This window comes from Myotis lucifugus, unplaced genomic scaffold, assembly GCF_000147115.1.
Source record: "Myotis lucifugus unplaced genomic scaffold, Myoluc2.0 scaffold_2, whole genome shotgun sequence".
In the NCBI taxonomy this organism is placed as follows: Eukaryota; Metazoa; Chordata; class Mammalia; order Chiroptera; family Vespertilionidae; genus Myotis; species Myotis lucifugus.
The window spans coordinates 14214660-14236280 of NW_005871050.1; the positions used below are offsets into that span (position 1 = coordinate 14214660).

General features: G+C 39.1%; 1 protein-coding gene across 4 annotated transcripts in view; it reads right to left on the reverse strand.

Annotated features, from left to right (window-relative positions):
- GRIA3 (glutamate ionotropic receptor AMPA type subunit 3) overlaps nucleotides 1-21621 on the reverse strand; it is a 325805-nt gene that overhangs the window by 75723 nt on the left and 228461 nt on the right. For all 4 annotated transcript variants that reach the window (XR_001348947.2, XM_006082142.3, XM_023758256.1 and 1 more), the window contains exons 7-10: nucleotides 18716-18883; nucleotides 14087-14191; nucleotides 12220-12327; nucleotides 10862-11068 (exon numbers count right to left, since the gene is read on the reverse strand). Coding sequence is in view for 3 of the 4 variants with exons in the window: in XM_006082142.3 (XP_006082204.1) it covers nucleotides 10862-11068; nucleotides 12220-12327; nucleotides 14087-14191; nucleotides 18716-18883 (588 nt within the window). In the remaining variant the exon portion in view is untranslated. The remainder of the gene's footprint in view (nucleotides 1-10861; nucleotides 11069-12219; nucleotides 12328-14086; nucleotides 14192-18715; nucleotides 18884-21621) is intronic.

The window sequence follows — 21621 nt, forward strand, 5'->3', positions numbered from 1 at the left end:
GCAGCATAGTATTCCATTGTATAGATGTACCACAGTTTTCTAATCCATTCTTCTACTGATGGGCACTTAGGCTGTTTCCAAATCTTAGCTATGGTGAATTGTGCTGCTATGAACATAGGGGTGCATATATCCTTTCTAATTGGTGTTTTTAGTTTCTTGGGATATATTCCTAGAAGTGGATCACTGGGTCAAATGGGAGTTCCATTTTTAGTTTTTTGAGGAAACTCCATACTGTTCTCCACAGTGGCTGCACCAGTCTGCATTCCCACCAGCAGTGCACACAATAGTAGTAGATTTTAGTCTGGAGGCATGCCTTAAAATGCATACCTAGAAAAGTGCTTCTGACCAAGGATGGTATATCAGATATGAAGTGAAAACACCAATTTTGATGATCATCTATTCTATATTAAATAGAGTTATGCCTCAATATCCCTACCAGTGGGGAGGTAGGGGGAGAATGATGAAGTCTGAAATAGAGTTTGTTTTCTAAGAAATGATGTTTTACTACCTTGAATTACATATGTTGACTCAACCTGGTAAAGAAACACTCCTTAAATAATTTCATAAGTAATGTAGATAATAAAGAGCCAACTAACATTTATTCAGTGCTTAATCTGTGTGAGGCACTGTGTTAGGTACCATATATATATTATATTTATATATAAATTATATAAATTATATATATAAAATTTAATTCTCACAGCAACCTTGCAGTCTATACACGATCATTCCCCATGTTTGAAGGGAAGAAACTGAGGCACTACGAGACTGGGATTAGATCCCTGGTCTTCAGATTCCAGAATTCACTCTCTTAACCACCATAATGTTCTAACTGCATAGATACCTGAAGGTTTCTACTATATACTACTTTCATGTACAATAACCAACCTCTCTCAGGTTCATTCCAATGTATGTTTGAGTGTCTATTCTGTGTTAAGCACTCTATTCGTGGTGCTAGGGATAAGGCAGACAAAACAGACAAAAAACCTTACCCTCATGGAGTATATCCTATAGTGGAAGCTGCAGAAAGTAAGCATTTATTGAAGCCAACAGCCTGCTGAGCAAATCCCTGATGGCTCACTACCATCTCAAACTCACCATTTCTAAAATCAATGCCATCATCTATCACCCTAAAGTTGATGCTCTTCTAAATCTGTAAATAATGCTTATTCTAAACTTTCCCCAGTCCCTAATCCTTACAGTCCTACCCTCCCTGCATGATCTTGCCTCTTTCTCCTCTTTCTTTACTGAGAAGATGGAAACCATCCGATATGAGCTTTATCACCTCAATGTCCTTCTTCTCTTTCTCCACATATTGCTGTATCTTCATCCATCCCTTATATCATTCCCATCTGATAGAAAATGTACTTTTTCCTAAGATTTAGTCTGCTTATTCCTTACATACCATATTTTGTCTTGTCTTAAAACTCAGCTCCATTTATTCTTTTACTTATTTTTCCTTTTTGATCTATTCCAATGGATCTAAATGTTTGGTTCCCTGCACTAGTAGCATCAGATTCACCTGGGAATTTGTTAGAAATGTCATTTCTTAGGCACCACCCCAAATGTTTGGAATTTAAAATTCTGGGGGTGGGGCTTAGCTGGCCCTTTTGTGATTCTAATGCTTGCTGTAATTTCAAAACCATCTATTGATCTGTTCACTTAAAATTGTACTCACGTGATTCTGTTTACTGATAAACAAAAATGAAACAAAAGCCATTCCTCCCACCTCTTTTGATCCTGATACCCTCTTAATCATACATCTCTCCCCATCATCACCAATCTTCTTGAAAAAATATACCTTTACTATCTCTTGATTTTAAAACCACTTTGCCCTTATACACCTTTGATCAAACTTTCATTCCCTCCAATTTACTGAAATTGCTTCTTGAACTATATACTTGGTTACCAAATTCAAAGACCTTCCTTCAGACATCAACAGCTCATGTGACACCACTGGCCTTTTGCACTATATAGACATACTTTGGAGATATCATGGGTTCAGTCCCAGACCACTCTACTAAAGTAAGTATCACAATAAAAGGAGTCCTAATATTTTTGCTGGTAGAGGGTGTTGCCTTCAATTTGTAAAAAAATGCAACATCTGTGAAGTGCAATAAAGCGAAGCCCAATAAAAAGTGGTATGTCTGTATTCACTCTTCCAGTGGCTCTTTGATCCTGAAGGCAGTGGGTTCTCCTCCTACCTCTCTGAATGTTCCTTCTCTGTTTTTTTCTTCTTAGTTCTGCTCTCTCAAAGGAGGTGTAGCATTGCACCCCCAGATTCTACTCACAGGGTCTGGCTTAGGAGATAATTGATGACGACTTGTGGAATAAGCAAGACCCCTTTAAGGTTTTGTCCTTCACTTACTTCTCTCAGTGTTATTATCTGTGGCTTCAGCTCTCCTCTCATTGCAGCTTATTTCCTGAATCACTAGGTCTACATTTCTAACTGGAGGGGAGCCAAAGACAATTTTTATCTATTTTACCCTTTGCCGGGGCCAGACCTTGTTATAGAAACAAAAGCTACTAAGAAGAATGAAATTGGCCAGAAAACTAGTGGGATTTTTTGGAAAAGGTAGTCTGAATCAGCTAGAAAGAGCCTTGTCATGCCAAGATAATACACAGAGAAAGCCACCTTCTGTCTCTGCCAACATATTTCTGCCTCCTGCTTAGAATATGAAAATACCCTGCTGGTTTCATTTCCCATTTGATCTCATTTGAATTTAGTTACTTAATTTAACTAGTTTTTGATCTTTCAAGTCTAAATAATTGATAGTTCTAAGAGAAATTGCCATTTATTTGTTTTGAAAGGAAGAAATAAGGGACATTGTGTGATAAAATCACTTTGGACTGAATTTAGGGGAATTAGGCTCTTTTTTTAAACAGGTAAAGAAAGGAGTTTGAAAATCTTGATACCTTTTAAGAGAAAACACACACAACTAACTCAGTAACTGAAACACCCACCAGATGATAAGCACAGTTAAATGCTAACAAGAGGTGGCCAGATAGACAAAGTGAGACTTCTCATCTGGTTCCCAGGAACATGTAACAGAAGAACAGATTACCGAAGAAGCCATTCCTAGTTTGAAGCACTTTTGACATAAGACAATAGGAAAAACCTGCTTCCCTCAAGCACTTGCCTTTTTCCCTCAGCCTAACTTTTCTACCTTTGCTGAATTGTTTCTTTCTAAGGAGCTTTTTCAAAGAAGGTGGAGTTTCTTTTTTGGATGGCACTCCCTCAATAAAAAACAGCATTAAATCTGTGCTCAATTAAGCCTAACTGATGTGGACCTGGCTCCAAATTTCAAACTTCCATGCTGAACCTTAAAAACGACCTATTACATGTTGGTTGGGTACTAAACTTATTGGGTGATCAATTCATAAGTTATATAAATGTCTAATCACTACATTGTACACTTGAAACTAATTAATATTTTATGTCAACTGTAATTGAAAAATAAAAATACAATTACAGACAAAAAACAAACAAAGGAAAAACAAAAAGCAGGTGGAAGAAGGCTAAACCAATAGAAGGGGAAGAAGTTACTGATCAAGCCTCAAGGACATCCAGCTCTGTAGGGGGCTTGGCAACCCCTTCCACCTCGTGTATGCTTAGTGAGACAAAAGTAGCAGAACTGTCATATCAGCTCATAGTTAGCCTTGGAGAAGCCCTTGCCCTCTGCCACCATCATTTCCTCCTTCATATGAAAAGGAAGTTCTGATAGTTGATTATTTCGGAGCTCAGGATCTGCTTGGCATAATACCTGTGGAGAAATCCACATAATTATTAAGGAAATGGCGAGAGCAGATAACTAACTAGTGTCAGAAAATACCAATTTAACTCTCCTGGGACTGCCATAGCATGCAGATGAGGGGGAAGGTCACTGCCAAGGCAAGTTAAAGTTTAGGAGGCCAACTTTGATGAAAAAGTGAAAAAAGCAATTCCCCAAATTCCTTTCCTGGTCTCTGATCCTTAAGAAAGTCAGTTATGGCTGGGAGCGTAATTATCCATGGGGCTAGGAAGTAGGTGAACTTCTGACTCAGTGAAGTGCTTTTCTTGTGGTATACGGAACCAGTCCAGTTGTCTTTGTCCTCAAGGCTCTGCCTGTGCTAGCAGTAGGCAGGCAATTTTCAGAAATGTAGGTGGGTAAGTAGGAGGTATGAGGGTATTCCAGGTGGTGGACAAAACCCAGCAAATGAAAAAAGCTCAGGGTAAGAGTTTGCTAATGCTTTTGCTTACATCTTGACTACTTAACGGATTTTAATCAAGCGGCTTAAGAGTGGCTGTGTGGGCTCAGTAAACATGCCAAATTAGGTTTGATTTTTCCAAGTACCAGTGGCAAAACAGAAGAAACTGCATTATTGGAGGGGGTTTAGCTTGAGGGAGTTTATAATCCTTTTCATAGGTGGGTTGCCAAAGCTGTAAACGTCATAAAACTTGAAACCCAACAAACTCATATGTGTAGGGATGATGCACTTAAGAGTCTGACAGGTTTGAGACAGAAATGGCAGTTTTATTGTCATTAACTTTCTTTTTGAGCCAGAAGGCTTATTTTATAGCTTAAAAGTAGTTTCACCTGATTATCTGATACAACTGTTGGAACCCACCTGGAGACTACACATGAGCAGGAGCTTGTCAGCCACCATTTTAAAGCACTTTCTGAAAGCAAAGAGGATGGGAGAAAGGAGGTGGATAATATACTGGGGTGTAATGCATAAGAAGATATTATGTTATCCGAGAGAAGAAGTAGATATGATCTGTCTTATCCCTATATCAACCAGGAGGTTCTAGTGGCCTTTGGCAGATATTTCCTTTGGAAATTTTAAGCGTGTTGGAAAAGGAGTGGTGCAGAATCAAGCTAGACAATAGAAATATAATTGCTGCATGTTGGGGACAGGATGTAAATTGCATTATTGGCTGTACTGTATGGGATTTTACTGTCAGCAATTGTTAAGATCTGGAGAAAGGAATGTGGCCTATTTAAATCTGTGCAATAACAAGCAGTGTCACAACGGGATCTCCTCATTTCTTTATTCAGAACAGATGTCCCAGTCTGGATCTATTGGTTAGGGAGTGTCCCTGGATCAGAGTAAAGGCCTTGTGAGATTAAATTTGGTTGGAAATATTTCCCCACTCTCTCTGCTCAGAGTGGCAGACTTCCATGTGACATTAATGCTCCTTCCTGGAGTTCATATGCATCATTTGAAAGAAAGGGGCACTTTTATCAAACCATCAGCCCTTCTGCCAAAGCCTAGTGTAATCACCTGAAGAATAAAGGAGAAGATTTGGCATCTGTTACTGCCCCTTTGCTTCTCTGTCTTTTAGCTGGAAGGACAGATCGACTTTCTGTCTTTCTTAATGGAAAATGAATCTATCTTAGGATAGTGACAACTTAAGAGATAATTTCTTCTAGGTAGAGAAATGTCAGTGTGAATAATATCTATAAAATTGCCATTTGTCCTGGGAGTGTGAAAGAGTCTGAGGATGCCCAAGGGATGTGACCTGGAATCAACTGTTCCCAATCCCATTTTCATTCCCAAGCGCTCTGCTGTATTTTAAGCCAGAGGTACCAATCTGGGCAGTAGTGTGTGTGTCTTTCATCAAGGCAACTAACTGCCCTCCTACCCCCTGCCTTTATCCTTAGTTCTAAGTTCTAGAAACATAAGGAACATGGCAGTTGCTCACTGGGAGGTGTTCTTTTGTAAATTAGACCTCAATTTTCTTCCAGCCCTTTTTCAAACTCTCTTTTTGTGTTAGATGATATCTGTTCTCAAAGGGCAGAAAACTCCCAGCTGTCTTCATTGGGTTTTCAAATATTTCAGTGATAACTAAAGATGTATATTGTCTTGGAGGCCACAGATAAGTAGCATTAAATCTTGGATGGAAACATCTTATAATCCAACTAGATTGCAAACCCCTTGAAGGCAGGTGGAGATGTTATATCTGATATAACACCAATCTTTCCATAGTTTCACAAGCTTAGTAAACTGAACTAGGAGTCATGAAACCGGAATTATGTAGTCCAGGTTCTGCCAAGGTGTGTGCTTTTTTTTTCCTTATCACAATCCCTGACACTTTTACTGTCATTCCTCTCCTACATCAAGTCATAGTTTCCTGGTTTACTCAATAGGAAGTTCTAATGTCCAGTCCTAGCTAGTCCTCATATTTATCTGTAAAGTGAATGAAAAGGTAGGCTAAAGGATGCCTAAGAACAATGCCAGCAACAAAATATTTTCAAACATACTTTTAAAACACATGCTATTTGGGAGCCATAAAAACTTGTGGTTCTGTAAGTCATTTGAGCTGGAGACAATTACCATGTGGCAATGTTATAGACATACAGTTTGAAATCAAAACTGCTAAAAGCAGGTGGACAGTTTCAAGTCCATAATGTTCTGAAGAGCTTACACAATGGGGCACACTGTGTCCTACTGACATTTGTTTCAAAAATAGACTTCTTAGTGATACAAGGTGCCCCAATATCAATCTCGACTTGATTTTCTTTAAAGGAAAAAAGGACCATTTAGAAATCATTGGTAAAGAGGCTGATTGGATTATTTCTTCTTTACTAAAAATTCATTTTGACTCTTTCTTGAGACTTACGGCAGAAATCTCTTGCAATGCTTTTTTCTTCCATCTTTCTTCATTTTAAAAAAATCTGATCTGTTTTACAGACTTAAAGTATAAGAGAAAATACCCTAAGATAAAGCAGTGCCTATCTGTAAAGTTTTCATGTTCATTTCAAGAAATAGTTCTATGTTCTTTGTCCTTTTGCTTATTAAGCACTTAGGGAAGTTACTGGGGATTTTCTGCCCTTCTTTTTCTTAAGTAGCTTGCAAGCCACAAAAGGAGACAGGCCTGCCAGAAACAAATGCCTGTGTTTTAACTTTTCTCCATTTCTCCCAATGACAGAGAAGTTGAATACTCCCTCATGCTGAATGATTAAAATTTCTAAATGAAGATGAAGACACATTTAGCTTATGAGATCATCATCTTCCCTAACAGAGAGCTTTCACTCCAAACATGACAAAAACATCCATTTTTTATAGCCACAGGTTTTAGAGGAAAGTAAAATTTGGCACTCTACTCAAATGGATTGGTTTGCTGTCAGTTCCCTGGAATAACCTTGTGTTATAATCCCAGAAAGCATCAGAAACTTGTTCTAGGTCATGGGAGAGAAGAGACCATTTCTATAAGCATCTTCCTTAGCTATATTGCTTTTTCTTCAATAAAAAGAATTGGAAGGAAAAAATGGGAAGATTTCTCCAGGGGAATTTTAACCTATTCAGCAGTAGAGAGATGGATTACTAAACAAATAAGGAACTCTCTAATTCTCAAGCTTCCTCAGTCACACATACACAAATTGGAAATAGGAAAACAATGTGGAGATTAAGTGGGTTCAGTACAGAGGACATGCCAGAAGAGAGATCAAAATCCAGTGAGAAAGCTGGTCTTTGTCTGAACAGTGTCAGGAAATCTGCCTTGATCTACATCACTGTGTCTAATGTCCTGCAATGCCAGGAGGGCACTGAGCTATTTACAGAATGTGGCAGGTTTTCTTTTGAGAAACTAGAGAGCTCTGGCTATTGAGTCATGATGGGCTGGGAGAGTTCATGTCAGTTCTACTCTGGCCCAGTAGAAACTGACACTAAATTTCTTGCCATGCTTCTGTGGCCAAACACTCTTCTCAGAATGGCTAAGGCACCAAGGGCTTTTGCAGTAAATCTCAACTATCTTTTAGGATAGGATGGGTCTGAAACAACACTTTGGCAGTATAGGGCAATGGTTGAAGAACAACTTCATAATCAGAGATCTGGGTTCAAATCATTGGGTCACTACAAGATGAGTACCATGAACTCAATTTAATGAATATTGGCTGGGCATAACTGCATTCCAGGCATTTATTCATTAGAGCAAAAAGTGAGTAAGAGCACTGAAGAGCTGTGAGCAATACAGGACCTTTTGGACCCTGAGTGTTTGGAAAAAGAGGGACAGGGAAGTGAAGACTTGATCACCAACTTGTAAAATAAGAGCTTAAAGCTTGTTCTTAATGTCAAGACAATTCAGAGCTTCTCAGGGTCCTTGGAAAGTATGATAGGTATTATGTCCCTTGTTCAACTCCCTCTCTCTGGCATTAGAAGTTATTCTCTTTTCTATAACTGGGTTCACTTGAATCTCATCTACAACTCAGCCCTGCCCCAGTTCCCAGGACTAAGCTTTACCCAAGACAGGAGATAATTGGCTCCAGCTCCATAGCTGGGGGCTAAGGTTCAAACTGCTTTGCTGCTTGCCTGACTGGAGGATAGTGCCCTAATTTTTATACTTGAGGTCCAGTCTCATTTTAAGCCTTAATTCCCTTTCTGTGCCCTTATTTTTAGAAATTAGCTTCTGCCTTTGTTCTTGTTCCAGAGGACCTGTTCCAAAAACTTATTAATGACTCAAGTTCTATCTTATGATTGAATAGCTACACTATATTCTTGCTGATTTCCATATTCAAGCATTAGAGTCCTTATCCTGAACTTTCAGTCCAATAGGTAACCTGGATGTTTGCTTCTTCTTTTAAAAAAATATATTTTTACTAGAGGCCGGTGCATGAAATTCGTGCACGGGGGGAGGATCCCCTCAGCCCAGCCTGCACCCTCTCCAATCCAGGACCCCTCAGGGGCAGTCGGACATTCCTCTCACAATCCAGGACTACTGGCTCCTAACTGCTCACCTGCCTGCCTGCCTGATTGCCCCTAACTGCCCCTCCCTGCCAGCCTGATCACCCCTAACTGCTTCTGCCTGCCAGTCTGATCACCCCTTACTGCCCCCCTGCCAGCTTGGTCGCCCCTTAATGCCCCCCCGCCAGCCTGGTCACCCCCAACTGCCCCCCCTGCCGGCCTGGTCACCCCTTACTGCCCCCCCTGCTGGCCTGGTCACCCCTTGCTGCCCCCCCACCAGCCAAGTTGCCCCCAACTGCCCCCCTCTGCTGGCCTGATTGCCCATAACTGACCTCTTACTGGCCTGTTCACCCCCAACTGCCCCCACCCGCCGGTCTGGTCACCCCTGACTCCTGCCCCCCAGTTGTTTGGTCATCCCTCACTAATCCCCCTGCAGACCTGGTCGCCCCACAGAGCCTGCTGTTCAGTTGTTTGGTCGTCCCTCACTAACCCCCCTGCTGGCCTGGTTACCCCACTCAGCCTGCTGTTCAGTCATTTGGTTGTCCCTCACTAACCCCCTCGCCGGCCTTGTTGCACCACACAACCTGCTGTTTGGTTGTTACTGTGACAGTGTCCTGGACAATTTGCATATTCCTCTATTATTAGTATAGATTACAGAGAGGAAGAGGTAGAGAAAGATAGAAACATAAATGATGACAGTCATTGATTGGCTGCCTCTTACATGCTCCACACTAGAGATTGAGCCCATAACCCAGGTATGTGCCCTGACCGGGAATCGAACCGTGACCTCCTGGTTCATAAGTTGATGCTCAACCACTGAGCCACACCAGCCAGGCAACATTTGCTTCTTGAAAGCTATTTCTCAGTATATTCACCCCCTAGAATCCTCTGTGTTCCCCTAACCGATTATCTAGACAGAGACTGGTCATTGCAAACAATCCTTTCTTGTTAAATTAAACCTTTGCTGCCACCACCTGCACTTGGGTTAGTTCTCCAGTAACTCGTTCATCCAGTGGGCTATAATGACCAGTTCTACTTTTCTCCATATGCTACACTAGGCAGCCCAAGATCTGATATTCCTAATCAGAGGCCAAAATCTTTTCAAGCAAAGCCACAGAGGAGCTCTAAAGACACTGCTGTACCCTTTTTAAAAGCCCTAATTATCAGTATAATTCTTTTGTACTTGGCCCATGGGCAAGTCCTTGGCAGAACCATTCTGTTCATTCATTAATTTATTCAACAAGTATTTGTTGAACTTACATTATGTGCCAGGCTCATCTAGGTGGGGCAGCTGAACTTGTAAATAGATAATTATAATACAAGTTCAAAAAATACTCTAAGGAAGAAAAAAGCAGGAGCACCTAACCAGACTGCAGGTAGGTAAATGGGTTTAGGGAAACGTCCTTAAAGAGTTGATACCTCTGAGTTCTGGAGGACTGGTAGATGATGTTAGCTGGCTAAGACAGACAAAGATACTTCCAGGAATGCTCTAAGTGAGAGCTGGGCACCTTCAGGGAACAACAAATACTTCACTGTAGCTGGAACATTGAGTGTGAATGGGAAAGAGTACAAGATGAAGCTAGAGAGGTAGGCAGGTGCCAGATTATAAAGTGCCTTATTTGCTATGCTAAGGAATTTGAATTTTATCCTGATTTTTAAAGTGGGAAATTATAATAATGTGGAGAGCTGATTTGCCAGGATAAGAGCAGAGGCAGGGAAACCAGTTAAATGAGCGACAAATGGTAAGAATCTTAACTAAGTTGATGATGATGGGAATGAAGAGTGTGTCTAGATTTGAGAGACATAAGAGTAGAATTTATAGGATACAGCGATTGAATAGATATGAGAGGAACAATGAGAAAAGAGATCAGGTTGCTTAGGCAACTACGTGGGTAGTGATTCTGTTGCCTGAGACAGGGAACACAGAAGGAACAGATTTTCAATAGAGGGCAGACTGTACTTAATGTTGCCAAATAGATTTTCCCAATTCTACTTTCCTTTTAGTAATATAATCCTGTTGCCCAAAGGATACTATTGATAAGCTCCTTTTACAGAATTCAACTGTAGAAAACCATTTTTTTACAGACCATATGAAAACTATATAATTGGATAAGCATTGCACTTGAGAATTAAATCCTCTATCTTTGTTAATTGGAAAGCATAGAAGTAAATGAAAATAGAGTTGAAAAGAACTTACCCCATAGACAAGTTCCCCAACCATGCCATTCCATATTTTAGTCTCCGGATCCCTTGCACCATATTTCCCGTCGGCGACAATGGATAATTTGTACTTGATCCTTACATGTTTGGCTATTTCATAAGCTAAGTCTACACAATAGCCTTCATATCGCTCATTTCCTTCCAGTTGCTCATGGTTCTTCTTATACATTACATATGGTGATTCCTTTGGGACCAGAAAGAAGATCAAATGATTACTCCTACACATTTTTCTAAGAGAAGATAAACGTAATCATGAAGATGCCCCTCCCCACCATGGTTATTGCACTTTGGTTTGTAAAAAAGAGCCTTTAAAATTTTTTTTTTTTGCTTAATAAACAGAAGAGCGTCAATAAGCCTATTCATTGGGCTACATATTTCTTGGAGTCTATAACTAATGATTTAAGGAAGTAGAGAAAGATTTAAATTATTTTTGAGAGTTTGAAAGAGAGACCAGTTTCTACTTATAAAGTCTTTGATTTACTCAACCTGGTCAGAGTATTTTCCTTAGTTACATGAAGATGAACTGCTTTTGTCTTCTTGGGATCTACCAGGTAGGAACTATAGACAGCCCAGGGGTCAGGGTCTGTGGTTTATTCATTTTTATAGTCTCAGAGCCTAGTATAGTACCTATGACTAAGTAAGTATTTGATATGTATGTTTAAATGAAAGGTTAACTCCAGGCAAATCTCTATTCAATTAATTACAATTTCAAACCTACTGGCATACTCATTTTGAACTCAGGTTTGTACTTTAGTCAGTAGGAAAACATACCAGCTTTTAGAAACATATTTTAAAACTAAATGAGAATACTATATCACCTTTAAATAGTGCTTTGAATTATTCAGAAAAGCTTTACATAGTGAATATTGCCTTGAATTGGTCTTATGACAGAGGTAGGAGATTATTATTATGTTCATCCAATAAATTAAAAAAAGCACAACCTGAGGCTCAGAGAAATTGTGACATACAATTAAGCACAAGTTTACTAGTTTACCAGTAGTAGACTGGACCTAATATAAGAACCATAATCTAGTTTCCTCTACATAATGCTGTTTCCCCCACAATGAAGAATTAGATTTTAAGTCCAGATGAAGCATTGGACCTATAGTGAAAGGAGGGGGTAAAGAGGAGAATAATATCTTAAATTCCCATTATTTTAATTTTAAACATGACATTCAGTTCATAATGTCGGGATACTTTGAGAGGTTCCTAAAATGACCTGTTGGAATTTTCCACTGCTTGAACTTGAGGTCTTTCCTACTGGCTGAATAATGCTTTTCAGAAAGCAGAAGTCTTCATGTATAAAAAGCTCACCTACCATCTGTTCAGACTTACCAGAATGGTAGTCACCACTATGGTCCGGTTCTCTGAGGATGCACTGTCATTACTGATTTGCTGATCCGAGAAAGGCACAAACCTTTCATACTCATTCCAGTAGCCAGCCTAGAAAGAACAGACATTTGACCTGGTTGCCCACTTTTCACTCAAAAAGCACGTGAAATTAAAGTGCTATTGTGGAATGAAAAATTTTTTAGTTGCTTTGATACCATTGTGATTAGCTAGGTATTAATAATAGGAAATGAGTGTCCTGGCTGGTTTGGCTCAGTGGATAGAGCGTTGGCCTGGGGACTGAGGGGTCCCGGGTTTGGTTCTAGTCAAGGGCACATGTCTGGGTTGCGGGCTCGGTCCCCCGTGGGGGGGCGCGTGCGGGAGGCAGCCGATCAATGATTCTCTCTCATCATTGATGTTTCTGTCCATCTCTCCCTCTCTCCCTTCCTCTCTGAAATCAATAAAAATATTTTTTAAAAAGGAAATGAGCAAAAGGGACATGTGGGCAGCTTCACCAGGAAACTGCAATTTCACACTCCCCCAGGAACCATCAACCCATTCCTTGAGGCTTACTGGGGGAAGGGAATGGACAAAGGGGAAGATGGGCACATGCACAGTGAAGTTGGGGTGCCATAGGAAAGATGCCACAGGGGACAGAAATCATTAACCAGAGTGGGCAGGGCACTTCAAGCCCATGAAAATCTGGGAATACATTGTCCCATAAACACTTGGCTCTCTTGCACTTGCTGGTATGACCCAGGGCCATGTGGACCCCACACATAGTGGACTAATGGACTGCAGTGAGAAAAACAAGCTAAGCTAGCCTGATGCTGGATTGGACACTGCTCCAATATAGAAAGGAAACTTTGGACACTGCCTCTGATTCTAGCTCTGCTAAAGCTCCAGCTACACTTCTTCCTTGGTTGAACAATGGGAAATGGGGCAGTTGAAACTCAAGCGTTTAATTCCATAGAAATAAAGCTTTCTATAATACCACATCCTCCCGTGTGAGTCTCAGAAAATTCTTTTTCTCAGGATATGGCAAAAAATCCACCCCCACAAGCAATTGGTGGGGACAAAGACCTCTCCCACTGGTAACAGATGCTGTCCTGTCTTCCTCTGTCTTCCACCCTCACCAGGACCCCAACACCAACACACACATGGATATGCTGATCCTTCATCCTGGGGGTTCCTATGCCCACATCACCATTACTGACATTTTGTAAAATAATTTAGCCCATGTAAGATGATAAGCCTTCTTTTTCTTTAAACTAATATAGCAGAAAAATGCTTTGAACTGTAGGAAAGCTGGGGTGTGGGGGCAGGAAACCAGTGAGTATACTGTAGAAATGACACAAGATATTTTATGTTCTCAGGTTTTATCAGATGGTTACTAAATCTCCACTTAATGCCAAACTCAACTATTAGTGTGATAGAAGCCAAGTGGTCATTATAACATTTAGCTCTAGAGAAAGATTCTTTGTCCAAGTCCTTTTGGTGGGTAAGTTGACAAAGCAAACTGATAACTACTTTCCAGTTCTTTTGCTAAAACTGTATGTACCTTGACAGCCTCTGTTCAACTAAAAACATGCTGTAAAATTTGTGACTCCTTTCCTTTATTGTAGGAAGCTGTTAATAACGTTGAGTCAAACAGAACCAGACACAGAGGGAAATACTCCTTTTAAACTGTGTAGATGGAACACTGTTCACAAGACAACTCTGTATCATATCTACACTCTTCGCTGAATAAAAAGGCAGAAATGATATGTAGGAATTTGCTTTTTGTATGTTTTCTAAGACCTGTTTTCTTGCATCTGGGTGCTGTCACCTTTCAAAAAGACATTTTCTTTACATATGGGTTTTGGTTACTTACTTTTCGAGAACCAGTGACTTTCATTTCATACACATCGATAGTATAATTTGTTCTACGTCCATAAGTGTCAAATTGGATGTTTCCAGTCATTCCCTGTACTTGCACCTGGTATAAAGGAAAATATAAAACTTTAAAAGAGCACCACATTGTTGCCTTCTAGGTCCCTGGGATGAGGTCTGCTGACAGATCTTGGAGTCTTGGAGAACTTTTACCTTGAATCATTGAGCCATTTTTCCACCAGATCATGTCTAGACAGATCTTCATTTTTCTCCCCAGTATCTTCTAGATATACCTTGTAATTATGAAGCTTTGAGTAGGTGTGATAGGCAGTTACCTAGATGATACAGTGAGGGCCCTATCACTACTTTTTCAGGGGCCTGAAATTTCCATTAGTCTCTTCTTAAAGGAGTAGCCTGAAGAGTAGTCCTAACAAGGATAATGCTTTTTCTAAACTGTAAGTTCCTTTGGGGCTATGGCTTATCTTAGTATTCCCAATATCTAAACATAAACTGGTTTCATAACAGGGCTCTAGAGCTCCTGAATTCATATTCTAGTTTCATCACTTATCAACTGTATGTCCTTAATACATTTTTACGTCAATGCCCTAGTCTGTAAAATGTGAAATCCTAGAAGTACCTACCTTTTTGAGTTGTTGGGAGGATCAAATGAGTTATACATATGTAATGTTTAGAACAGTGGCTGACATGTAGTAAGCATTGCAATACATGCCAGGTATATTGATAATTATTATTAATCAAAGTGAATTTAGTTCCATTTCTTGAGAGGGTTACATATTTACCAGCTGCCATGGTAACAAGGTGAGTTTTTCCTCTTATTTAATTTATGCCCAGCTATAGATAGGTAGGAGAGAGCTAGGCCATGGAGGGATAATCTTTACACTGATGAGATTGGTTAAGTCTAAGGAATCAGGACTATGAAATACTAGATAAGAAAGCTAGAGATACTGGAACAGTCTGGAAACCTATTTGGGATGCCAAATGCAGATTCACCTGTGCCACAATTTTTTCTGGATTTGGGCCCAGTATTATGCACTAACTAATAAGAGACTATCTCTGCTGGATGGAGAGATTTCCTTACTTTACAGTTCAGTGATACTACATGAAGACCCTCTGTAGATATGTCAATATTGTTATACCCTTGAATTTATCATTTGGTGAGTAAGGGTTAAGGAATTTGCTTTAAAGGAAAAGGATATGTCTCATTTTCTTAGGAAGAAATAATGGAATACTTTTTCTTGTCATTATTTTTTGTTAATTCTCACCTGAGGATATTTTTCTGTTGATTTTTAGAGAAAGTGGAAGGGGGTGAGAGATAAGGAGGGAGGGAGGGAAGGAGGAAGGGAGAGAGAGAGAGAGAGAGAGAGAGAGAGAGAGAGAGAGAGAGAGAGAGAAACATTGATGTGAAAGAGACACATCGATTGGTTGCTTCCTGCATGCACCTTGACCGGGGTGGGGAATGAACCTGCAAACCCAGGTACAAGCCCTTGACTGGGAATCGAACCCAGAAACTCTTCAATGCTCAGGTTGATGCTCTACCACTGAGCCATACCAGCCAGGACTGGAATACTTTTTCATCACTTATTTGTCTTAAGTGACATGCTGTTAAGCACATCAGAAGTACTATTAGGCTTGTGCTGCAGAAGGGAAAATTGATGGCAAATATTAGGGATCATAGTTTTAAAGTGAAGGGGACTTGTTCACCACCAATAGGAAACTGGAATTCTTATTGAAGGAGAAATGCCCCAAAATGACTTCCTGAAGACATGGCGATTGTCCTACTGACCCAACAAACTTAAGCACTATTGTCAGCTTAGGCTTACAGAGAGGGTGATGTCACACTTCAAATTAAAGAAAGGGTCCTTTGTTGAGATAGAAATTGCTTATGTAGTAGAGTGAATCTGGTGCATTCTGTGATCTATGAATGGTTCTTTACAGTCTATTTTGAACATTGAATTCTAGGAGAGGATATAGGCAGGACAGAGACACTGGCATAGGAACTTATTAAGGAAATTCTCCATTACTGAAAATAGCAAACTTTTCAAGTCTCATTAAAATTGTATATTTCTAAATACCCAGCCTATTTAAACATGATATACAAATTGGACAACAATCTAGGTATGTCCGATAGATTTCATACCCCATGATTAGAACTTTTGATGAGCAGAAGTAGAAATGGACTCCCACTCAGAGAGAAGTCTATTTTTAAGGATGTGAATGTAAGTGACAGTTTCCCATCATCCTATCATGGGTCTTTTCTTTAATTCTTCCCACCCCTATCTCAGTCTATATTAGGTATTTCTCTTCTGGGTTCCCACTGTAACCTCTGTAAAACTTAAAATAGCATTTTAATCATCTATGTATTTCCATACCTACTATGTTGGGAGCATCTCAAGATGAGAGACATTCTTTTTCTGTGTTCTCAGCTCAAATGGGATAGAGCAGGTGCCCAGTAAATGTTTACTGAACAAGTGGACAAATCTCAATGACTTAACATTGTGACATATTTCAGTAGACTGGGCTTAGGCAGATCTTTTTACTATGTCAATTGTGAGGAGAATGATTATGCAATTTGCAAGTGGCTTTAAGTTCTTAAAAAGCATTTGTTTACACATTAACTATTTAAATGTGAGCTCCCCTCATCTTATTTCATGTTTGCATACTAACTTGGAGCCTGATACATGGTTGTTAGTGCTCAATAAATATTTACTGAATGAATAGTGTGCTTATTTATTCACTAAAACAGGCCCCAGAGGAACCTCTATCAGGCAATGCTTTTACCAGATTTCTGTGAAGGAAGTGACTGATTTATTGAGCAACAACTATGCACTAGTCACAATGAGGGATGTTTTTACATCACACATTCTCACTTTTAATTAACCCAAATAAAATGAGATTTCTTTTAATACAATAAAACCTTTTAGTATTTCAGATCATTCTCCCTTGAAGTCCCTCTGAATAGTGGAGTTTTACTGAGCATTTATCACGAGGGATCATCCACTATTGAAAAAGGTTGATACTTTCCAGCCTCTGGAGAAATAGGAAGAGGCTGGCCTGTAGAAAGAGATAATCAAAGAGAGCCAGCTAGACAAATTCTTTTGGTTGAGTGTTTGATCATTAGGGCCTGGGGAGAAAGGTTACTCACCTGGCTTATAGCTTGAACTTTATCAGTGAGTTAGACATGTAGGAATTATTTGTGCAATAGTATAATTAATCTTTTTTATTAATCAAGTTAATTTCTTGTTCTTCATTCTGGTAGCCTGTTTTCTATTTGGGGAATATAGTTGTTTGTGTCATAAGTGGGGAGTCAATTGGAGATGCTGGAACTTGCCCCTTGAGGTTTCGTTGCTGAAAACTCTTTTTGATTCACTCTGAGTGAGTTTTATATTTCACTCATCATTATGTTTCACCTGACAATACAAATCTTGTAACTGCTATGAAGGTTGAATTTAATTAACTGCTCTTCAGAATTGTGCTGTGCTACCTCCATAAAATGACACTTAGGGCATTTGTTAGGGAACTGACATAATGACATAAAAATATGCATGATGAAAGAATGAGTCATATCTCTTTCTTGGAGAAAGACACAGGGGCTACTAACCCCTTTTGATTGAATGCTTCCAACTTGGCAAATTTAAGGCAGCAGTGAGAGCCAACTACACAAAATTATGTGTTATGAGGCCATTATAAAATCTTTGTTGCTGGGTTGTGCACAGAATTATCCAACCATTGCCTCTCTCTTTGTTTATTTGGATGTGTCAAACGTCAAGACAATTAAGTAGAAATAAGAAAGTCTTGTACTCTCAAAGGCTCATTTTAATGCATGTAGGCACATGTAGCATAAATCAAAATATTCAGAGAAGAGCTCTTACTTGGAAAACTGCAATGAGTGGGTGATACTGGTCCTAGTGTAAATAATGGAATCTGTTCAAAGGACACTACTTGAAGCCTTAAATGACCTCCTACCCTGTACATACCAAAAACAAGTGACCTATTTGACGGTCTATCCATTGATTTCTTGTATTTTTATTTAGTCTTTTTTTTGGGGGGGAGGGGGCATTGGGGAAAGCCTCTTAAGTAGTCCTGGAAATGGGTCATATTCCCGTGTTTCACCATGTAGAATAGTATAAAGCTTCTTTTGGCAACAGAAATACTACCACACTGATGTAGTCCAAAGTCCATCCAGGCTAAACATTTGTCTGGTGAGACAGAGGATGTTGTCCTTTGCAATGGTGTACCTGGAAGGTATGAGCTTCATATCTCAGTTCCCCTCAGTAACATATTTCTGCAAAGTTTGAATATTTTGAAGTCATTTATAATGCCAGCCCACAACTTTTGACAGTACTGAGTTTGATTTAATACCTATGGTGTGGCACAGAACTAAATATTCATTTGTCCCAAATTTGCCATTTTTCAAGCTTCAAGGGAGAAACTTCTAGTTTTGGATTTCTAGATTTTGATGAATAAATATACATGCTTAGCTTTCTGCACACTCTGACATTCTATGGACTCTGATCCTATTCCTGTTAGTATGTATTTTCTCAAGATTGAGGTCTCATTTTTTTGTGTCTTTATAAGTTTCCCCACCCCAATAATCCTTTGTGGTCATTACCATTTTCAGAGCTCTCTCGATATCAATTCCTTGACTCCAGGGCACAGCAGGATTTGCTAAGCAGTCTCCAGCACTGCCTCTCCGGGACACATCCACTCGCTGCCTCCTCAGATAGCGGAAAGCTTCTGCTATGACTAATATTGCATCGTGTGTCAACGCAGATGTATACTGAAATGGATGCATAGAAAACAAGATACCATGACAAATGATGCCCTTGAAACTTGACTTCTTTCTTATCATTTTTGTTCATCCATACCTCTTGCTTTACAAAGTCACCCTTTTAATTATTTGAATCAAGAGTTCTCTCTGGACAAGGCCGACTTTGATTCATTCTAGAATAATGTTTCCTACCTCACGTGTGCACATGTTAAGATTACTAAGATCATATGGCTCAAGGGAATCTTTCTCTTGTTCTCAATACAGTGTTTCATATTGAGTGAGTGACTACTAAAAGGTTATATCCTTTAAAAAAAAGAAAAACATGTTAAGTTAAAGGATAGTGTATGTAGAATGGAGAGGAAACAGCATATCCTAAAGCAAGACTGGGTTATTGCTGCTTCTAATAGAAATTTCAGTTCTGGTGTTTACTTAGGGGAAAATGAAAATAGCTAAGTTAGACAGCTTGAAATTAATTTGGAAGGAAACATTAATCATTTCTGTCTGGGCCACATTTCTGGTGAACTAGGACCCCTGGCCAGCAATAAATCAGTTTTTGTTTCCTGGGGGGAGCAAAAACTAAAGCTGGTTTTTGATTGTAGAAAATTACAATTGTTACTGAGCTTTAAATCTGATAATATTGATAATTCACAGGCAATAATGCATGATGCTACCTCTTTCAGGCAAGAACCCTTACTTTCTATTCCTTGGATATATTGGTATGCATCTATTGGAATTGAGGCCAGTTACTTAAAACAAGGGATTGGATTATCTGCAATTTGACATGGTGGATAAATGAACCAACATTTGATTAAAATAAGCTGGCCCCTGTTTTGTAGAGGGTGACAAATACTGGTAGAATATATAATTCTGTTGCTTTTTTACAAAAATGAAACAAAATGTTCTAGGGGGTGTTGTATTATATATAGTACATCCAAATACAATTGGGAGTGAATTCATTGTCATCTTTACAACTATCAATTTACTTTTCTGACTTTTTCATGTCACTGTTCTTTCTGGAACAAAACATCAAGTATGACTATAATAGGGGGCATATGTTCTTTTCATGAAAAAAAAAGAGATCTTTATGTCTGCCCATCTTAGAACTCCATAAAGCCAACATGGTGGTGGTTTTACCCCAGCTGCCTTTCCAAGCCATGCCAGAAGAGCTATTTAATATTCCACTGTTTCAGTTTCTACTTACCAATGTGTGAGCATGTAAAAAAAGCCCCCAGAGGAAACATTCATAACATATAGAATAAATTAGGCATCAGGGTTTTAATCTCTAGATAATTGTATTTCCTAGTCAAAAAATTGCACTGTATATATATATTGATTTCTGAGAGGAAGGAAGAGGGAGAGAGAGATAGAAACGTCAATGATGAGAGAGACTCATTGATTGGTTGTCTTCTGCACGCCCCACAGTGGGGATTGAGCTCACAATCCGAGCATCTGCGCTGACCAGGAATCAAACCCCCTGGTTCATAGGTTGACACTCAACCACTGAGCCATGCTGGCCTAGCTGTACATCATTTTAATTTTTTAAAAAAATTTTTAAATATATATTTTATTGATTTTTTACAGAGAGGGAGGGAGAGGGATAGAGAGTTAGAAACATCGAAGAAAGAGAAACATCAATCAGTTGCCTCCTGCACACTCCCTACTGGGTGTGTGACCACAACCAAGGTACATGCCCTTGACCGGAATCAAACCTGGGACCCTTGAGTCCGCAGGCCGATGCTCTATCCACTGAGCCAAACTGGTTAGGGCTGTACATCATTTTTTAAAAGTGGGCTTTTGTCTGATTGATATAGAGAAAGGTTTCTTAATGACTAATACTAAGCAAAAGTAATCTGAAAGTTATAGCCATCTATTTAACTATTCCATTTTCTTAAGTTATTTAAAGAGTTTTACATGTAAGCCTTAACGGTTTTTTTCAGCAGGTTTGAAGAACTTTACATTATACATACCAGAGCTGAGATTGTTTTCCTTCTCTTTTGTACAACTTCTAGAACTTCTGAAGAGGCATAAACTACTCTGTAGTAGGCTTTTCATACTTTTACCCTGGTCCACTTTTCTGTGTGCCTGACACATTTTAGGTACCCCCTTAAATATTGAATAAACAAAAATTTCTTCTCTATTACCTGCTAAATATAAGGATGGCAAAGCAGCATATAGGCAGTTTTATGAAAACTTAAATTTGTATGAGCTCACCTGAATGTAGTGGATGGATTTAATACATAGAAAATATTTGAATCATCAGGGAAATGCAAATTAAAACCACAATGAGATATAACCTCATACCTGTTAGAATGGTATTATAGAAAAGACAAAAATAACATGTGTTGGCAAGGATGTGGAGAAAAGGTAACCCTTGTGCACTGTTGGTGTGAACATAAACTGGTACAGTCATTATGGAAAATAGTATGGAGTTTCCTCAGGAAATTAAAAATAGAACTACCATATGAACCAGCAATTCCATTTCTGGGTATTTATCTGAAGAAAATGAAATCATTATCTTGGAAAGATATCTGCATTCCCATATTAATTGTAGAAATATTTACAATAACCAAGACATGGAAACAACCTAAGTGTTGATTAGTGGATGAACAGATAAAGATGTGGTACATATATACAATGAAATATTATTGAGTCATAAAAAAGAAGGAAATCCTGCCATTTGCAACAACATGAGTGCACTTTGAGGATCTATGCTAAGTGAAATAAGTCAGATAATGACAAATACTGTA